Below are 19,128 nucleotides of genomic sequence, written 5' to 3'. Positions count from 1 at the left end.
ATAAAGAGAGGTAAGAGAAAAGATGCAGCAGTTAAAAGAGCATGCCATAAGTTCGATTGCTTCTGAAAAAAAAATTGCATGTCATGAAAATCATCGCTGCCAAAAAAAAGTTAACTTACGAGAGCAATGACTTTCCCACCTCTTCACCTTGCAAGAATCTGGCCAGGTACTCTCGACATACAGGCGACTCCATAAGAACTGAAAATGCAAATACCTGGAGAAAAATCAAAGTAATGAAACTGCAAAATAAACAGCCACACAAAAAACAAGACAGAGCAGCGGCACAAGCTGACCTTGCGCCCTGGAAGGCTTTCTTGCTCTTCGGAAGGCGAATAACAGTCTAATCCTCCAACTAACTTGAGCTGTTTCTCACATCGTGCCTTGGCATATGTCAGCTGAAAGAGAAAGGTAAGAAAAAATATAACCAATGATGAAAAACTAAGGCACAATTATTTTCCCGTCCTAATGCTTATGGCATACAATAGCCTTCAAGAAAAGGAATCATACAATGAAAAGATCAAACGTGATATTATTTTGCAAAATGCTTTAGTACCAGAAAAATATGCCAGAAATTGAACTAGCCCCAAAGAGCACAATATTCATTGCAGAGCATGTCATTATCCAAAGCATATTGTCCAGAAAGCAATCAGTCCTACCTGTTTGATGTATTTGGACAAATTCCTTGACTGCAACAGGTCTCCTTTAGCTGTACTTGGTGCTTCGTACTGCTTATCTAAACAAACAAACAACTCCATCTAGTATGTCAACTACAAAAGCCTCTCTTAGGGGAAAAAAAACAGCTAACCTTCACTAATGCCACGTGCTTTCTTCAGGTTGTTGGCAGTGGTAGCTTGCATAATTTCCGATACAATGTTGAATCTGTATAAGGGAAACACCAAATTGTTGCAATCACATGCTCTCCTTCCTCGCACGCACAGACACTGGTGCCTGCGAGGCAGAGCTACCCCACACATTGCACACTGCCATACAGACCCTTTTCAAAACCTGGACTACAGTTAAACCTGCTTATAACGAACCTCCATATAACGAATTCCTGGATATAATGAAGTTTTTCTATTCCCCCTCGTTACTCCATAGAAGCACGTGTATTTGAGACCTCTACGTACCGAAGTGGCAGCGGGAGACCCCCTTGAATTAACGAATTTTCCCCGCCGACAACCTAGAGATTTCGCCCCAAATTTTGTCATTTTTGCGCGAGCAGCAACCGGAAGCACCTTCTCCGCTGCGACAGAATGCGAAGCGAGTGCACGTGTGCGTGCGTGCGAGCGTGTGCGAGGCGGGCCTGCATCCCTCAACCCGGCGATCTTGCCGCCGCGGGCGTGACCTTTCCCCCTCCCTTCATTCAAACCTGATCCTGCCGCTTGCTGCAGCTGGCCTAGCCCACCAAGCCGGCACTCTCCTTTTCCAGTTGATGTTGCCGACGCGCTGGCAGACACTGTGACACATCACACTCGATGAGTGTCCTGCTGTCAAATGCTGGAGGCGTGTGGAAGCGCCGCTGCAGAAGCGAGCGAAGTGACCTTCGTGCTGTTTTCTATGGCTTGAACGCAAACTGAGCGCCAAGAACACACAGCACGCACAAAGCTATAAGCCGCCGACGCACCTACACTGCCTAGACCACGGTGTGGCCTAGACTCTGCCCCAATGCAGATGGCTTTCAAGATACGGCCCACGCAACCACAAGCCGCCACGCAGTACGCAATTGATGCCAGAGTACAGTACGCCACCCACTGTCTCTCCCCCCTCGCTCCCTCGCCGGTGCCTCGAGCACAATGGAAGAAGGCATGCTTCCTCCCTGCTTTTCTTTCTTGCGCACGCGAGACTTAGACACGGTCATCGGCTCCCCTCACACGTTTTCACTTGCACATACAGCATAGGTGCATGGCGACTGCGCTATCACCCTTGGACTTTATACGGAACATCTATGAGCCAAAACGAATTTTAGGGCCACAACGCGTCATAGACACTCTTTAGATAGCAAATACGGATCTCAAGGGCCATACCTTTGCTGGCAGAAACCGAAAATACGTCATAGTTGTCGCCCCTAGCACTTTGTGCGGCCAATGCCATCGTCAAGCCACCAAGCCAAGCGACATGAAAAGTCAAAATGGCCACTCGGGCCGGCACGGGGTGGCAGTTCGCAACGTATGATGCGGAAACGGTCCCACAGTTGCGACGCAACAGCGGGGTTACCAATGCATTGGGTTCTATGGGAACTGTGCCGGGACCAGCCGAAAACGACGTAACAGCCGGGAAAACGCAGCACCCGGGAACGTAACAGCAGGGTTCTACTGTAACATTATACGACGCCATCGTGACGCTCGCTCTTCGTTTCCGATGCCTCGTGTTTGTGCGAAATGATACGCGTCCACGCATCCAGTAAATGGTGTGACATTCCAAAGATGAGTGCTTCGACGAAAACGGGAAACGGGTGCGCGTTACAATCAAGGGCACGTTAGAATCGAGTAAATACGGTAAGCGTTTCTTTTTAGAATTTTCGTGCCGAACCTGCACATAACGAAATCCTCTTTATAACGAAGTTTTTCGGGAATTCGTCGATTTCGTTATATCCAGGTTTAACTGTATATGGCAGCAGTGTGCATCACTAGAAAAGTGCCAAGCATGCTTCTCGTGCACTTGACAAAGTGCTCACAGGAGATTGCACAGGCACCAGACGTATTCATATCCCGGTTACCACCACGTCTTGGGCATGAAGCATTGCAGAGAAGCTACCTTGGTGTTTAAGGAAAGGGTCTACTTGAGCTGTTGCAGAGATCACACATTTTGAGGCAGCCCGAGATGAGCAAAGGTTGCTGCTTCTGGCAGTGTGATGAAAGCGCCGTGGGTGGCAGGGGCCTTTGTTCAGCCTAATGCAGGAAATTCGCTGAAAATGCATGCTGTGCAACGCCCCGATTAGTGACAAGTGCAAGCAGCATGCTCCCATATGTGCAATTAGAGTTCACCTTCAGCCACTCACAAGTCTAAAGAGCTTTCCACCCTGTCATGTCAGGCCAGTGCTACTCTTGCTGCCTCATTACATGTAACGGTTGGAATGAAAGTAAGCTCACCGCATACGTTTCAAGTCTTGGGGGTCAGTGCAGGTATCGATAACAAAAATAAAGTCCTCCCATGTCTCAGCATATGCGTATGTTCGACTGTGCTTTTCATTTTCTGCTTGAAGCCACTGCAGGTAAGCAATCAGCTTTTGGTTGATGTAATCGGGATCAGTTATCAGGTCAACTGTTGGCTGAAAAACTGAAAAGAAGAACATCAAGTTGAACACATTCCCTAAGTTTTAAACGCATGTCGCTGCAATAAAATTACTGTCAAGCTTAAGTATACTGAATGATGAAGTACTTGTAACACACTATTTTATATTGTTTATAGCAAAAATCAGTGTATGATGACCACCAGAATGCAAAAATGCCAGCAGTGAAAGTTGCGATTGAGAGTGCCAAATAAGATGGAGAAGAGATAAAATGCTGATCAGAAGGCAAGGGAGAATCATCAGTTGTGATCTGGAGGGAGGGGCAGCTGCTAAAGAAATTACTAGTGTAGCTGCAAGTAGGGTGAGGGTCAGCCAGCATGGGATTAATCATGAGCAACACTACATGAATTTGCCTAAGCATGAACCTTTTGGCTTCAAACGACTTTATGACCAACAAAACAATGCATTATAAGTTTTGCACTGATTATGCATGTGCACAGAGCTTCCTGTGTTTGGAAAGCAATGAGTGCTTCAAAACAGAAAAGCGTAATAAAGAATGCCACAGACACGAAGATTAGACAATTACAGTAAACCTGTATTAACTTGAACTATGGTATCTCAAAATATCAGCTAACTCGAAATTTTTTCCCAGTTGTGGTTTCAACCCATGTGTTTTTCACTAATTATCTTGAAAAGTTTTTGCACCGGGCTCCGGATATCTATAAATCTCTACTTAGAAAATACCAGGAAATAGGCAATGAGGCAGAGTTAGCAGCGTCACTTGCACTTGCTTTTTAGCAGGCGGCAGCTCACTGGCCGAGCTAGATGCCACGCCAGGCCACGCTCCCTTGCTTATCTTTCCCCCCTTCTATCCCTGCTCGTACATACTTGCTCGGCTGCCATTTTGTTGTGGCCTCACGCGGCCAGCTGAGATACGGTCTTTCTTTTTCCCCTCTAATTTACAACGCTGTCAGTGACGCCTCAATGTGAAGTGAAGCCTATTAATTGTGACCTTGAGCAAGATGATCTGCACGTTTGAGCACACGCGATCAGCCCACATGCTAAGCGCAAAAGAATGTGCACTGCATGCGAGCCCACAGCAGCAGTTCAGCGAGGTCGTGGCTTGACAATGGCACTCCTTCATAGTTTTGGCTTTCAAAGTTAAATCATCTGGAATCATCTGGAAGATTCTTGGATGTCTGAAAACAATTATGCTCGGATAAATGGCTTCAAATATATCATTAGGATCAGTTGTCTTGACTCTGTGCCAAGCATGCCGTCTTGGCACAAGGCCAATGCCATTGTTCATAGACGCCGATGGTGACTGATACACGCAAAAGTGACCAAAAATACCACTAACAGTATTTTGGAAAGGCTCCACGAGGTCTATGCGATGCCAGAGGGCTTCTATATTTTTGTGATTTCGCTCATCTTGAAACTCCACTTATCTTGATTTTTTTTTCGGTTTTCACAGCTTTGAGTAAACAGGGGTTTACAGCACATGTATTAGCCATCATTCCCATATGGTACTACCTGAATGCATCTCTTTATGGGGCAGCCTAGCTGTGGTTACTATAACTGTCTCGACCAGACCCTGTCCATGCTAGTGGCTGGCAAAATGTAAGCAAGCCATCACAACCTTATTCTGTAAAAGATGATTTTCGACACCTCACTGTCATCCTAGACACTCGGAACACCTTATTTATGCCTCTTCTTGGAGTGCGAGTTCGCTGTACTTAACACGTAATTGTTGTGTATCACCTTATTTAACTGCTTGGCATGCTTTGTGTTCCTCCATTTTGTAAAAGTGTGTCCTATTTTGAATTTGCCAAATGCCTGCTTATTCCTGTTGTCTTTCTTCCTCTCGTGTACCAGTCGTACCACGACAGCTGTCACAGGGGCTTTTTCGCAGCTGCACCACATGTCCGTGTGCAGGCCATTGTCATAGCAGCTGCCCTTGTTATGTCGTCAGTAAAGGATCGGCAAAACCATCAACCTCAGTAAGCTGAACGACGGCCCCATGAGACATGCTCAAAGGCCCTTTCACCAATGGAGTGAGTGGCTGCTTTCTCCCTCGCCGCGCAGCAGTGCCTACTCTGTGCACACCAAAGATGGCAGTGGCACAAAGGTGTGACGTTGGCACAGCTGGCAGGGAGAATGAGCAAAGGCTTTTTGAATTTTCAGACATTTTTCATGGCATACATCTGTGTAATAGCGTGCACAACTCGACCATTGTTCCAGATCAACATACTGAGCTTGTTTGTTTGCAAAACCCAAACCTGATCACAGGCACCTTATTGCACAAACATGCAATCTGCTAAATATGCTGTGAGAAGGTCCCGAGGGCACTGAGAAATGGTGCTCCAACCTTAAAATAAGTCCGTGATTTCACTGAGCCCAGAATCACAATTGCACTTTTAATTTACTGCTCACATTATGCTCAATGTCTTTTGCGAGTACTATAATCGCAGTGTCTCGTGAAAAGTCTTCCTCTGACCCAGAAAAATGTGATAGTCACCAATGCCATGGGTGCTCTCCTCTTCCCATGCTGCCGGGAGCAGTGACAGTTGTTGCCAGAGTGTAATAAACCTTTCCTTCACTAACTGAGGGCATACTTTCCGACACAATGCTTGCTTCCCTTCACAGGTCAAGCATGCATGTACAGGGGTGAAGCAGTTTAATCTCCTCTATTGTGAAAGGCGTGCTTCCATTGGTGAATCTGAGCGACAGCCCCCCTTGGGAAAGAGCAGCTGAAGAATATAGATGAAATGCCACAATCCCCACAGTCTGCACTGGGTATTGGAAAGGGTTCAATTACCTAGGCAAGCCAGGATTTCACGCAGCAGATGACGCACAGAAATGCAGAGGGCATACTCGGATGGCAGCAGCAAAGCTAGTAGGAAGTCAGCCACCTGCCGAAGATGGTCCAGCTCCAGCTGTGAAGTTTCTAAGAAAGGGCTTAGTGGGAATGGCCGCCTTTCACCATTCCTGCAGATAATAATTCAGGGCAATGAAATCCCGAACTACAGTTAAACCTGCTTATAACGAACCTCCATATAACGAATTCCTGGATATAACGAAGTTTTTCGGTTCCCCGCCGTTACTCCATAGAAGCACATGTATTTGAGACCTCTACGTAACGAAGTGGCAACGAATTTTCCCCGCCGACAACCTAGAGATTTCGCCCCAAATTTTGTCATTTTTGCGCGAGCAGCAACCGGAAGCACCTTCTCCGCTGCGACAGAATGCGAAGCGAGCGCACGTGTGCGTGCGTGCGAGCGTGTGCGAGGCGGCCCTGCATCCCTCGACCCGGCGATCTTGCCGCCGCGGGCGTGGCCTTTCCCCCTCCCTTCATTCAAATCTGATCCTGCCGCTTGCTGCAGCTAGCCTAGCCCGCCAAGCCGCCACTCTCTCCTTTTCCAGCTGATGTTGCCGACGCGCTGGTACACGCTGTGGCAGATCAGACTCGATGAGCGCGGACACGCGCTGTCAAACGCTGGCGGCGTGTGGAAGCGCCGCTGGAGAAGCGAGCGAAGTGACCTTCATGCTGTTGTCTATCGCTTCAACGCAAACTGAGCGCCGAGAACTCGGAGCACGCAGAAAGCTACGAGCCGCCAACGCACCTACACTGCTAGACTCTGCCCCAACGCAGATCGCTTTCAAGATACGGCCTGGGCGACCGCGCGCCGCCCCGCTAACCCTCCCCCCTCGCTCCCTCACCGGTGCCTCGAGCGCAACGGAAGAAGGCGCGCTTCCTCCCTGCTTTTCTTGCGCGCGCGAGATTTAGACGCGGTCGTCGGCTCCCCTCGCACGTTCTCACTCGCACATACAGCATACGGCGCGCGGCGACTGCGTTATCGCCCTTGGACTTTAGGGTACGGCCACGCTAGCGGCAAAAACACGCAGCAAGAACGGGCGTCAGAAACGCGCGGCAACGCGTCATGCTGCGCGCGGCAAAAGCGGCAGGAATCGGGGGTCTTGCGGCGTGGCGCGTGAAATGGGTTCTGCGGCAAATGCCGCGCGCCGCGAGATGAAGAACCAATCAAGAGCGACGACGTCACGGAGCCATCACAACCGGAACGCCGCCGGTCTGCGCCGGGTTTTCAATCGACGATCGTCGTCTCTCGCATGAAACAACGAGCGCTCGCGGTGTTGCTCGCCCGTTCGGAGAGCGCGGGAGATGTTATCGCGCTGCCGAGCGGCGAGACGCGCGTGCCACGGTGGCTTCGCGGCAAGGCGCTGACCCGCGGCAACTTGCCGCTCGCTGCGTGACGCGCGCGTTTTTTGCCGCTAGTGTGGCCGTACCCTTAATACGGAATATCTACGAGCCAAAACCAATGTTAGGCCCACAACGCGTCATGGACACCATCTTTATATAGCAAATACGGATCTCAAGGGCCATACTTTTGCTGGCGGAAACCGAAAATACGTCATAGTTGTCGCCCCCGGCACTTTGGGCGGCCAATGCCATCGTCAAGCCACCAAGCCAAGCGACATGAAAAGTCAAAATGGCCGCTCGGGCCGGCGCGGGGTGGCAGTTCGCAACGTATGATGCGGGAACGGTCCCATAGTTGCGACGCAACAGCGGGGTTACCAATGCATTGAGTTCTAAGGGAGCTGTGCCGGGACCGGTCGAAAACGATGTAACAGCCAGAAAAACGCAGCCCCCGGGAACGTAACAGCGAGATTCTACTGTAACACTATACGACGCTACGACGCCACCGTGACGCTCGCTCTTCGTTTCCGATGCCTCGCGCTTGTGCGAAACGACACGCGTCCACGCATCCGGTACCTGGTGTGACATTCCGAGAATGAGTCCTTCGACGAAAACGGAAAACGGGTGCGCGTTACAATTGAGGGCGCGTTAGAATCGAGTAAATACGGTAAACGTTTATTTTTCGAATTTTCGTGCCAAACCTGCATAGAACGAAATCCTCTTTATAACGAAGTTTTTCGGGAATTTGTCAATTTCGTTATATCCAGGTTTAACTGTACTTCATTAACTAGAACAATACCTTAAAGAGTCCCAGAAATGGTTTGGACAAATTTTGTTGACTCATAGGGTACAGCTATAGTAAAACATTCGCGCCACAATTTAGTGAAGCGTCTCATATTAGGAGAGCTACAGATGATTATAAGTTACCCTCCTCCCTGGCCATGCTTTTTCTCAACTCATTCGCCGAGCGATCAGGGCTAAGCTCTGCCTTCACTGGCTCTGCGCCATGATGCGATGTAGTGTCGTCTACTTCTGGAGTCTTGGAGCCAGCATGCAAAGCCCCTCCAACCTCTTTGCTAGCCGCCTGGTCATCGATCGCCAGTGAGAAGCAGCGTGCATTGCGAGCATTCTGTCGCAGCGCCGAGCATGTCTGGTATTCTGGTAAACGCAGGCGAGCTGGGCAAAACGTTTTGTTGTATGAGTGGAGGCATAAATGTGAGTGGCCTGCACAGTGCAGGCCACAGCAACCCATCTGGACCCCCCTTACCCTCTCTCTCTCTCTCTCTCTCTCTCTATATATATATATATATATATATATATATATACTGCAAATTACTATTACATTAAGTGATAGAGCCTGGAAATTCATATGGCAGTTATTTTTATATTTAACAGACATAGACCTATTTATCAATACATGGTGAGCCATAGGGGCCCGAAAAATTATTTCAATTCGCATTTATTTCGTGAAACTGTATAAAATTTCAAGATGATACAGGGACAAAGGCAATGAGTGCCCAACAGCGGTCCCTGATCCCGCCCAGTAGCAGCAGTATGGCACACATAAAAAGCGGTGAAAGTGGGAACTTAAAAAGGCTACAAGAGCACTGCAATGATGTAGCCAAAGGGCACATGGCATCAAACGCACTGGCAAAGCATCACGGAAAAACTGGTCACAATATTGATCGGCGATCGGCTTCCGTCACCAAAATGAAGAAATAAATTATCCTGCCGGCTCCTCGAATCATTTTGCATATAATCTACGGTGCACACGATAACCCAGACATGGGGACCCCTCCCCGAGCTATATGCAATCGCATTACGTCATTCGGCATGTATACAATAAAGACCGCCATGCACCTTGTTCATTGTGAACAAGGCACCCATATTGGGCGCAGAAAAGTAAAAACATTTTCGTTTTTCATTTTGTATTTCTGTTGGTGAGTGTACATTTTCTTCAAATATGTTGTTTCCTCACTAGGCAAGCTTTCGTCGAACCCTCGATTCTAAGAATTAGGAGAAAGTGAGTGTTCAGTAACTGTTTTCAGAGCACATAAGCAAGCTACACAGTTCAAATTTTCGGTACACGTCACCAAAAAGTGGGCTCCACTTCTTTAAATTATGATAAATATGCTGTTCGTGCTTCTGCCAGGAAACAAGTGTGAATGTAACTCTTATGAAACAAGTGCTAATGAAACAGCCTGAAAATAAAATCGTCAGAAGTGACACATGCCTTCAGAAAAAATTCAAGCGAGTGTTCAATTGGTATTGAAATAGCTATGCACATTAGACCAAGGTTATTTTGACGAACATATCTACGATAAGTTGCGATTACACGATGAAATTTGACAGACCTATAGAGGTTTTATTAAGTTTTTGATGGTGATAAGAGCCTGACACTGCAACATTATGCAGACTATCTCTGGACAGGGATTCAATAGCTTCAGCATTTGATAATCCAACGATTTCATGCCGTAAGGCACACTAATCGTTGGGCACGGCTGATTGTAATAATTTATCCGGACCTCTACCCTAGCCCGCAGTTTAAATATAGCAAGTTGATTGTGTTTTTATATACGGTTAGTTGGTCCCAAAGTACTGGGCATGATGAAAGTAGCACAAGCTGAAATTTAATCCGGAAACTGCCCAGTGCCAGGCCTTTGCCGCAATGCGCACTTGTATGGCAAATCCTGCATGTCATCTGCTACAGCGCATCCAGAGGAGGCACAACTCTTGCTGCCCAAGCAGGGGACACGTAGTAAATAAAAAGCATTACTTACAAAGCCGCTTTATTAAGAACGAAAATTTCGCTTCAGCTATAGTTTTGCAGGATTTTCCTGGATGCAGCCTGAAGTGGCCACTTTTAAAAGTGGGGGGGGGGGGGGCAAATGGTACACTTTGCCCCCAACTTTTGACAGTGGGGTGGGCAAGTGCAATTTTTTTTTTCTAGAGACAAATTAACCAACATCCCAACTATTACAAACATTTGTTTACCATAAAGTTGGAAAAATTATTGATGACGCAACATAGGTAGGCAATCAGGTAGCTCGCCTGACTGACGTAATGCGCACCTACTACGTAGATGGTGATGAGGTGGCTGAAACTCAGGAGAGTGGTGCCACTGCGATTGATAGCAATGCACATTTTTAAAACATAACAATAAATTGCATGCTTTACAGGGAGCACTTAAGGCTTTGAGGCGCTGTGCGCACAATCGTGTGCGCCAAGGTTCTGCATCAACAGCAAGGGCACTGATGAAAGTAATGACGTTTAAAATGTGTCACGTACATCTTGAAACACTTCTGATTGGAACTGTGCTGCAAGTTTGAATAACATGCGCAACATGCTTTACTTAATGGTAATGACATTTAAAACGTGTCACATACATCCTAAAACACTTCTGATTGGAAGTGTGCTGCAAGTTTGAATAACATGCTTTAGTAAACCAAGTGGGAATGCAGACGGTTGGGTAGTTTTACTCAGTGTGAGTATGCCCCCCCTGTATGCAGCGAGTTCACTTCTTTCATTGTTTTTCACAATTCGCTGCACTAGGCACAATTTTTAAGTGACTGGATAGGTGCTTTTGAAGCCTGCTATGAAATGAAATAGTTGATGTTCTCATATCTGATGTTCCTGTATGAATTTTCACATGGAGTCCACATTTTCTAATCACGACAAAGCACACTAAAAGAATGAAAATTCTTAATCTACTTTGCAGTTGCATACTTTTTATGATTCTGAAAATGTAGGAAATGCGGTTGAGGTAAGCTTTAAATCAACAGAATCAATTAGCACCTGAAAGGGTTAAATGTGTCACTTAATGATCAGAAGGTCCTATCCTAACGACTCAGTATGTTTGTACAAAATTGTCAAAATCGTTTCAGGGTCCCTCGAGTCACAATCATTACGCAGTACAACCATTATGCTGCCAGATATTTGTATCACAAAGGCATGCACTTGTCAGAATAAGGTTCAACTCTACAAATCCAGACTTTGTGCACTCTGTTGTGTACTCACATCTGACTTGACCAAAAGTCTTGACCTTTTGCCACCCCCCCCCCCTCCCCCCGAAAAAAGCAAATTCCCTTTACAACAGGAACACAACTGCTTGTTCAAACAAGATGTGTTTCTTCAGAAATTGTAATACTAGAAAAAAAAAAAAATGGTAGCACACCTGCTGACGAAGACACATTAAGCAAGTCAGCAAATTAAGCTAGTTCACTGAAATTCATTATTAACGATCGTCAACAGCGTTAAAAAGTTATGAAAAAATAAGGCATGAAGACACATGTGCTTTTACCTGTCTATGAATAAATTGTCTATAGTCGGGTACAACTTCAGAAGGCAGCAGCATTTGCCCCTCAAAGGTGGATGCACACGAGCCTCACCGAATGGGCGCGCACTCTACCTAGACTGACGTCCTGAGCCAGACAGCCGGTGACCCCGCTGATGAAAAACATGGTGGCCTGCTCTTTGAACTGGGCCAAGTCGCGTCAGTGGGACTATTTAGTCGCAGAGGCAATCGGCTGTCACACTTCGGTCATCTGGGCGGGGCCTTCTCCTGCCTTCTCAAGTTGTACCAGACTATAGGTGTTTTTCTTTCTAAAAGGCTCAGTTCAGTTGACTACAGTATTTCATAATGCGCAGTTGGTTGAGCAGAAGCTTGAATATTTAAAACATGTTGTAATCAAGAAAACAACAGTTCTAACAAGGACCCAGTCAAACAATCAGAGGTTCCAACAGATTTCACATCAACAAGAATTCAACTCTAAGAAAGCAGCCGTCAAAGTTTACTACATACTAAGTCTGTGACAAGCAAGAAAGATTTGGAGACGGACAAAATGGAGCGGTTGCAAGTAAGAGGGAAAGTATTGCATTCATATCCATGTGGAGACAGGCTTCGTCTTGTGAAGGGAACTTTTTTTGTTTAATTTATAAGGTATTATTTTTCAAAAAGTGTTTGTTACATGCCACATGGCAATCTTTACAATTATATTGCCTTCATCAAAACTTCTATCCATAAATACAGCTGCCAACCTGTAAACATTAAAATACAGAAAAATTCACAGAGGGAGGAATAGGCCAGCATTTTATTAACGTTTGCCCTGAGCACACACTTTATTAACAATATTTTACCTTCAGACTGACAAGCAAAGCAATTTTAGACCACAATTCCTTTTTCAGCGACTTTGCCTGCTTGAGCAACATCTCTGAATAAACTTGCTCAAAGCAAGTGCCCCTTTAGCAGGTGACTAGCGCTGCCACAAATATTATCAATTTCTTTCTAGAATAAATTTTTTTGTTATCCTTCGACACCTTTAAAATGTTTTCACAAATTCAACTTATTTTTCATAAACATGATGTAAATTAGGGAGAGTTGGCAGGTATGCATATCTGTAAAGGATAGCTGTGATCACTTTAGATATCTCTGCGATTTAACTAATCAAACTGACAGAAGCCTTACCCTCCTGTGGCTATTCGAGCAGCGTGGAAGTGCTTCTGAACCTTCCGAACCATATGGTCAGTCAGCAGCTTGACGTCGTCAATCCTGTGGCACCGATCCTTCAGATTCCGTAAAACACGCCAGATTTCCCCTCTAAGACAATGAGCATAAAAGATATTTGGATGTAAGAAGCCAATTTTGCAGCACAAACGTAACAGGCAGATGTACTGCAGCTAGCTGCCTATTTCATTCGCACTACACACAAGGCCTCGTATGCAATAAGTTTGCAAGATACGGATGCCTACATGAGCGTATTTTTGTCCACATAAAATTCTAAAACAGATTTATAAAGCTGCAAATAATGATATTGTAGTTTGTAGGTTATAAAAAGATACAGTTTTCCGAACTGTGTAAGAACTGCTATCATTGCACCGAGTGTTACTTGCTTTTGCTGGGCACAGGTTCACCCAGTAAACAGTTAGTTTTACGACTTGTGTTGTGCCACTGCAGTTCTTCACCATCACTACGTGACATCTGCTGAAAGTGCCGGCTACTGACTTGATCTTCAAGTACACACAAGGCATGGTGACTGGCATGATTGCTGCGATGTAGTCGGCAACCTCACACGGTCATACACAAGGTGTGTGCTGACGGTGAACCCTTGTAGGCCCATCTCGCGGTATGGGCATTGGCGGTAAATGTGGCCCACTTAGCAGTGGTAACACAGTGGGTGGTGGTCGTAGGCACACCATATGTCTATTTTCCTCAGGGTGTTTCACGGGCACGCAACGCAGTTGGGCGGCGGTGGTTGGCAACGAAATTGGGGTGGGGCCCGACATGGGTGCGGAGCGGGGATGCGACAGTGGGCAGCAGCGGCACAGCTCATCGTTTCTGGGCGAGGCCACAATGGTTCAGGGACTCCTAGCGACTGCTCAATCTATTCATGTCACTCAATCGAAGCCACTTGAGGCTGCAATGAAGGGAGCAACCTGTGAAACTCCTCCCACGCAACCTCGCTGATGATCTCGCACAGGTCCCCAGTGATTAAACTTCGGTGTAGTTTGTCGTGAGCATGCAGCGGTTGTGTTGTTTGTTTCGAATTTCGAGTGTCTTTTTAATGTTGGTGGCCTCAGAAGGGAAATCTTCGACAGTCTACAGTGGATCCTGTATCATTCTAGAGAAAGCTTCTTGCTTTACAACATGCATGAGGAGGCAAACTTTATCCTCCTTGAACACTTCTGGGTCAGCGTGGTGGGAAAGATGGTTCATATCTTCCTTAAAGATGGCGAAATTCAAGTTAGGTGGATGCACTTGGGCTTCAAGTAGAACTTCAGCCCTTTCTTTTCAGACAACGCTCGTGAAGGTCTTAAGGAAGTTGCTGCTAGGCTAGTAATTTCTGCTAAGCAGAAGGTGGTAGGCTATCCACATTATAAATAAAGACGTGTTTACTACTACTACACAATTAGTGTGATGCATACAATCTGATTACAGCAGGTTCAGTGAAAAAATGAAATGGATAGAACCAGCGATAACACTAGAGAAACTTTCAGTACACAAAGGCGCGTCTTGCTCTGAGCGATAACATTGTAACACAGATTGGCTCATGAAAATGTTCACTGAAATCAAACAATTTTACACGTGTCAATATTCTGTTCAAAACAATGTAGCCCAGCTGTAGTGTTACTTGTGCATAAAAATTTCTGCTGCAATGAAAACACTGCACAAGTACTGGTGAGAAAACACTTTCAAAGATACTTCATGGAACAGCTTACTCATTTGAAAAGTTTTAAGCAAATTATCCAGCAAAAAGCTGGGTGCTGAACAAGCAGAGAAAGCTCCATGCCAAAAATTTTCCAGAAGATCGAGTCAGTAAATGCAGTGTGTTATAAGCACAGACATTTTTGGGCACACGCTATGCACCGAGAACCAAACACCGTCACCTGAGAAGCATGCAGAAACAACGGTGGTCAGGAACCAGGTGCTTGTACCATGGCAGTATAAAATCTCTGAAGACAAGATCAAATATTTCATTTATCCTCGCATCGACGGTGCGAGAAAAGACAATGTGCTTGGATTTCTCAGAGCCGTCCATGCGACTGTATTCCTTCATCTTTTCCTGCAAAATTGGGGAGAGGCAGTAAAAACAATTTTAAGCGGCTTTGCCACAGTTAGCAGCACGGATTACCTGTAGCACTTGCTTCAACAAATGGTTTCCGTCGTGTTCTCTCAGTACAACGGGATACTGGTCGTCGGTACAAAGCACACTTCGGCAACCTAAGATGACACCAAGCGACACCATACCAACATACATTAGTGCCACTCCTGCCGTGTCCAAGTGACCGTAATAATGAGTCAGCGCAGCAGCAATGCACACCACGAAGCTTCCCTGCCAGAGAAAAACAACAAGGATGTCAGGATCGAATCGTTCACTTTCTTCGCGCGTCATTACCTTGATGAGATTTTTTCCCAACGTTCTCATTGCTTATTTCTGTAGTTTTCCACAATTTTTCGCTAGTTATCTGCAACGAAAGTAAACCGCGTGAGTTTCCCCAGTGCCCGTCATGTGAGCGGCGCAAACGTTTTTTCTTTCTTTTGCACTTCTGTGGAGCGTGCTTGTCAGGCTGTCATGAGCCCCAAAACTGGAGGCGTTGACGTTTCACTCATCCAAGACCACCACGAAGATACTTCCAGCGGCTGCAGGTCGCATACATCAAAGTCTGTGCACGCATTTTTCACGTAATACATCGGAGAAAAACTGTAGTAAGGTAAACTCGCCCCTCGCTACAACCTTCGGCGGCCAACTTCTACAAGCACGATCCTACCAAGCCCTTCCAGCCACCATATCCATGCTATCCATGCCTTGCCATTGAATTAAAGGAGCCAGCCAAGGCCGAAGCCACCGCAGCTGGACGCAGAACCGAAAACATCAGGGAAACGAAACCGAAACTAGTGAAAATTACTTACGCTACTCTGAGGTTTGAGTATTCTTTGTATGATGTCAAGGTCAAGGATCTTCGTTTAAAGTAAAAAAAATAAGAAGGTAGATATATTCTGGCTGATCAGAGCGTGCTGCCATGGAGAAATAAAATGGCATAGCAGAGGCGCTGATCCGGCCTGGCCACCCGGCTTGACTCCGGCTAGTACACTGTCCTAGTGTGTAGTACACTCTAACTGTACTAAGTTTGTATGGGTGTTCTGTGACTGTACTCCGGCCATCCGGACAGGCGGCGCGTTCGGCGAGAAGGGCGGTTTGCCTCCACGGGCTGTTTGTGTCTGGCGCGTTTCGGATGTTGGAGTTTCGCCGTTTCGTCGGTTCCGTGGCCACGGTGTGTGGACCAGTCCTGTGTGCCGAGGCCGCCTATTTCATACGAATACGCGTGTTGTCATTTATCCCCATTTGGAAAATTCAGTGAGAGAAGTTGGTAAATATTGCTCCAATCTTTTACTTGTCCACTAACGTTTGATTCTCTTTCAGACATGCACTGTTTGAAAAAGACCACACTCGGCGCCCGAACGTTTTTCTCTTCCTGCCATGCGAGGGACACTTGTGGCAACAACGGATTACCGCTCACGCCCAACTCGATCAGAGTTCTTGGCCTTTTTCAGTTGCTCAAATGCTTGTCCCACAAGAACCTCTGCACATATATTGATGCATTTCGCAGCAAACATGGTAATAGTATATTCCTGCTGAAGAAGTATATGCATGCATTTTTAGCTTATACATAACCGTGCGCACTTCAAAAACATTTCGTTTTCAAAAATTATTTCTTTATTTTATCACCAGAAAGACTTGTGGTCGTCATTGAGCACTTCAGAAATTCCTTGCAAGACGAAATTCCAAACAAGTTGTCGTAAGTGCAGCGATTCACGCCACTGTTGGAGTGACAATTGACAGTTAACGCACCTGTAATGGTATTTCAGAGTTGACAGCATCAGCAGAATATGCAGGGAAGTGCTGGAGGCCCTGGACTACTTGCATAGAAGAGGCATAGTTCACCGTGCACTCTCTCCATGCTCTATCCTTCTTGACGATAAGGTATTGTCTTCAGGAAACGTGTGTAGGTTGTGTACTACACCCTCTGTTTTACAGCAACAAGTCAAGCTTGCTAACTACGGACTGTGTCACATGACTGAAAATGGCAGGACTGTCCCTTTTCCACTGGGGTGAGTAGTGATAAAATGTTTCACTTGCCTGTTGTGATCATCACATGCATTTGTGCTTCAGGACGCCGAAATACCTTGCTCCTGAAGTTTTGACTCAAGAGAGGCCATCGCTGTCGGGGCCGAAAGCTGACATTTGGTCACTGGGCGTCATCACTCTGGAGCTGGCCTTGGTATGAGCAGCAGTCCACCAACTTTTATGCCAGCCACTGTTGTTTGTGGCTCGAGCGCACTCATTGATATGACTGATAGCAAAACTAGTTTTGTCGTCCATTCATGTGTTAGTTCTTTTAGTTTTATTTTTTTAGTTTTGCTTAACACACTAGCTACTTTATTCAGCAGTTTATTCAGCAGCAATTTTTAAGTTAGCGTAGCTCTTGCTATTCTGTCTGCTATTTGATGCAAAGAATTTAGCTAGTTGGTTATCTCTGATTCAAAGACTATATTTAGCACAATGGAAAAAGGTCTAACAGACACAGATATGCTAACTTCCAAGTATATATTGTCACGGGGATTCACAAGTACACTGGAGAGACAATATATACAGGCTGCTGCTACCAGAGAATGGCTGACAGCATCTCACGAGGCTTGTCCCGTCTTCTTCCTCTTCGCCTAGCACAGCGGTCCTTTAGTGGCAGGCTCATACACAATGCCTCGTAACATCACCCCCGGCGGACTGAGCGCCGTCACGGCGCCTTCTAAAGGTAGTCAGCACTGCTGATGTAGTAGGGTTTTAGCCGCGACACATGGACAACATCAGCAGCAGACGTAAAAGAAGAAGACGGGCGATCTTGGAGCGGAGTGATGAGGTAGTCAACGTCGTTGAGCTTGCAGAGAACTTTTTAGGGTCCTGTGTAGCGAGGGAGGAGCTTCTCAATACAGGCCTTGGCGTCGAGACGGCGTCCAGAGCAGGACCAGAGATTCGGGAGGGTACTCCAGTAGCGGCGGGGGTAAGTACTTTCTTGAGGCAGCGACGAAGGTGATTACTCATCACGGATATTTGTGCCCCGGTATCGACGAGTGCGGAAACAGTTAAGCCGTCAACGTCGATCAAGTTTAGTCGTGTCGGCAATACGAGGATAGGATTTGAGGTGGAAGTCGAAGATGCAGCGTCACCTCTAAGAGCTGCATCCCTTAGTTTCCCTGTTAAGGTTGAGCGGCGATGTCGCACGTCGTCGTAGAGGCGAAGGAGACGACGGCCGACGCGCTGGCGGCGAACGGGACTGGTGACCTCGGGGCGACGGGGAAAGGCTGTGCGGCGTAGGGGTGGCATCGACGTTGTACGGCTCAAAAGGCTGGAAGCGGTCGTAGCTGTCAGTGTTGTATGGCTGGTATGGCTGAGCGGGCTGAAAACAGCGGTAGTTGTTGGTGCGGCTAGCAGTGTCATCCCGGGTTAACGGCGACACCCAACGGTTGATGCAATGGCCCACGACGTGACCGATACGGCGGCAGTGGAAGCAAATCGGCCGATCATCTGCCGTCCACCATTCAGCCGGATTACGAGAGCGCGTATAAAACAGTTGTTCCTGGGGCGGTGATCTCGGGTGAGGCGGCGACCTAGGGCGAAAGTCAGTTGTCCGAGACTGAGCAACGGTGCAGACGGCGAAACCCAAGTTGCTAAGTTCCTCCCGAACAATAGACTGGACCAGGGAAACGGCCGGCAAGTGAAAATCGCCGTGGCCATTGTTGGGGAGAGCAGGAGCAATCGCTTCGATTTCCCGACGAACGAGTCGTGTAATTTCCGATGGTGGCGACGACTGCCGACGGGAGGCCTGTCCATCTTCGCATGATGGCGTCAGGGCGGCGTTCGGTAGCCGAGCGAATGACCTCGCAATACGCCGACTTTTGACCTGCTCAAAACGCCGGCATTCTTCAATAATTGCGTCGACGGTCGCACAATTGCGGCACAGTAATAGGTTGAACGCATCGTCTGCGATTCCCTTTAGTACGTGACCAACCTTGTCCGACTCCGTCATGTTCATGTCCACTTTACGGCAAAGAGCCAAGACGTCCTGAATGTGGGGATATATATGGTTCCATGGACGTCTGAGCTCGGATGGATAGCTCTTGCGTAGTGGC

The 19,128-nt window shown here is 47.0% G+C and overlaps 2 protein-coding genes across 3 annotated transcripts in view; one reads left to right on the top strand and one right to left on the bottom strand.

Annotated features, from left to right (window-relative positions):
- Positions 1-15,741, bottom strand: part of LOC119449355 (sorting nexin-25) — a 112,213-nt gene extending 96,472 nt beyond the window's left edge. The window contains exons 1-10 of one of the 2 annotated variants that reach the window (XM_037712523.2): positions 15,338-15,741; positions 15,074-15,274; positions 14,829-15,004; positions 12,910-13,041; positions 6,048-6,217; positions 3,090-3,276; positions 806-879; positions 657-733; positions 294-395; positions 120-214 (exon numbers count right to left, since the gene is read on the bottom strand). In XM_037712523.2, the coding sequence (XP_037568451.1) occupies positions 120-214; positions 294-395; positions 657-733; positions 806-879; positions 3,090-3,276; positions 6,048-6,217; positions 12,910-13,041; positions 14,829-15,004; positions 15,074-15,274; positions 15,338-15,367 (1,244 nt within the window). In that variant the 5' untranslated portion in view covers positions 15,368-15,741. Of the gene's footprint in view, positions 1-119; positions 215-293; positions 396-656; positions 734-805; positions 880-3,089; positions 3,277-6,047; positions 6,218-12,909; positions 13,042-14,828; positions 15,005-15,073; positions 15,275-15,337 lie in introns of those variants that run through there. The other variant, XM_049665181.1, reaches the window with a different exon arrangement.
- Positions 15,742-16,064: 323 nt separating this feature from the next.
- The window catches only part of LOC119449356 (TBC domain-containing protein kinase-like protein), a 37,547-nt gene continuing 34,483 nt past the window's right edge, over positions 16,065-19,128 (top strand). The window contains exons 1-6 of the mRNA XM_037712524.2: positions 16,065-16,306; positions 16,364-16,558; positions 16,673-16,739; positions 16,810-16,924; positions 16,979-17,052; positions 17,114-17,222. Of these exons, the coding sequence (XP_037568452.1) occupies positions 16,366-16,558; positions 16,673-16,739; positions 16,810-16,924; positions 16,979-17,052; positions 17,114-17,222 (558 nt within the window). The 5' untranslated portion in view covers positions 16,065-16,306; positions 16,364-16,365. The remainder of the gene's footprint in view (positions 16,307-16,363; positions 16,559-16,672; positions 16,740-16,809; positions 16,925-16,978; positions 17,053-17,113; positions 17,223-19,128) is intronic.

This window comes from Dermacentor silvarum, chromosome 4 (genome assembly GCF_013339745.2).
Source record: "Dermacentor silvarum isolate Dsil-2018 chromosome 4, BIME_Dsil_1.4, whole genome shotgun sequence".
Lineage (NCBI taxonomy): Eukaryota > Metazoa > Arthropoda > Arachnida > Ixodida > Ixodidae > Dermacentor > Dermacentor silvarum.
The sequence above is the reverse complement of the archived record's forward strand: the minus strand, read 5'-3'. Positions and strand labels throughout refer to the sequence as shown.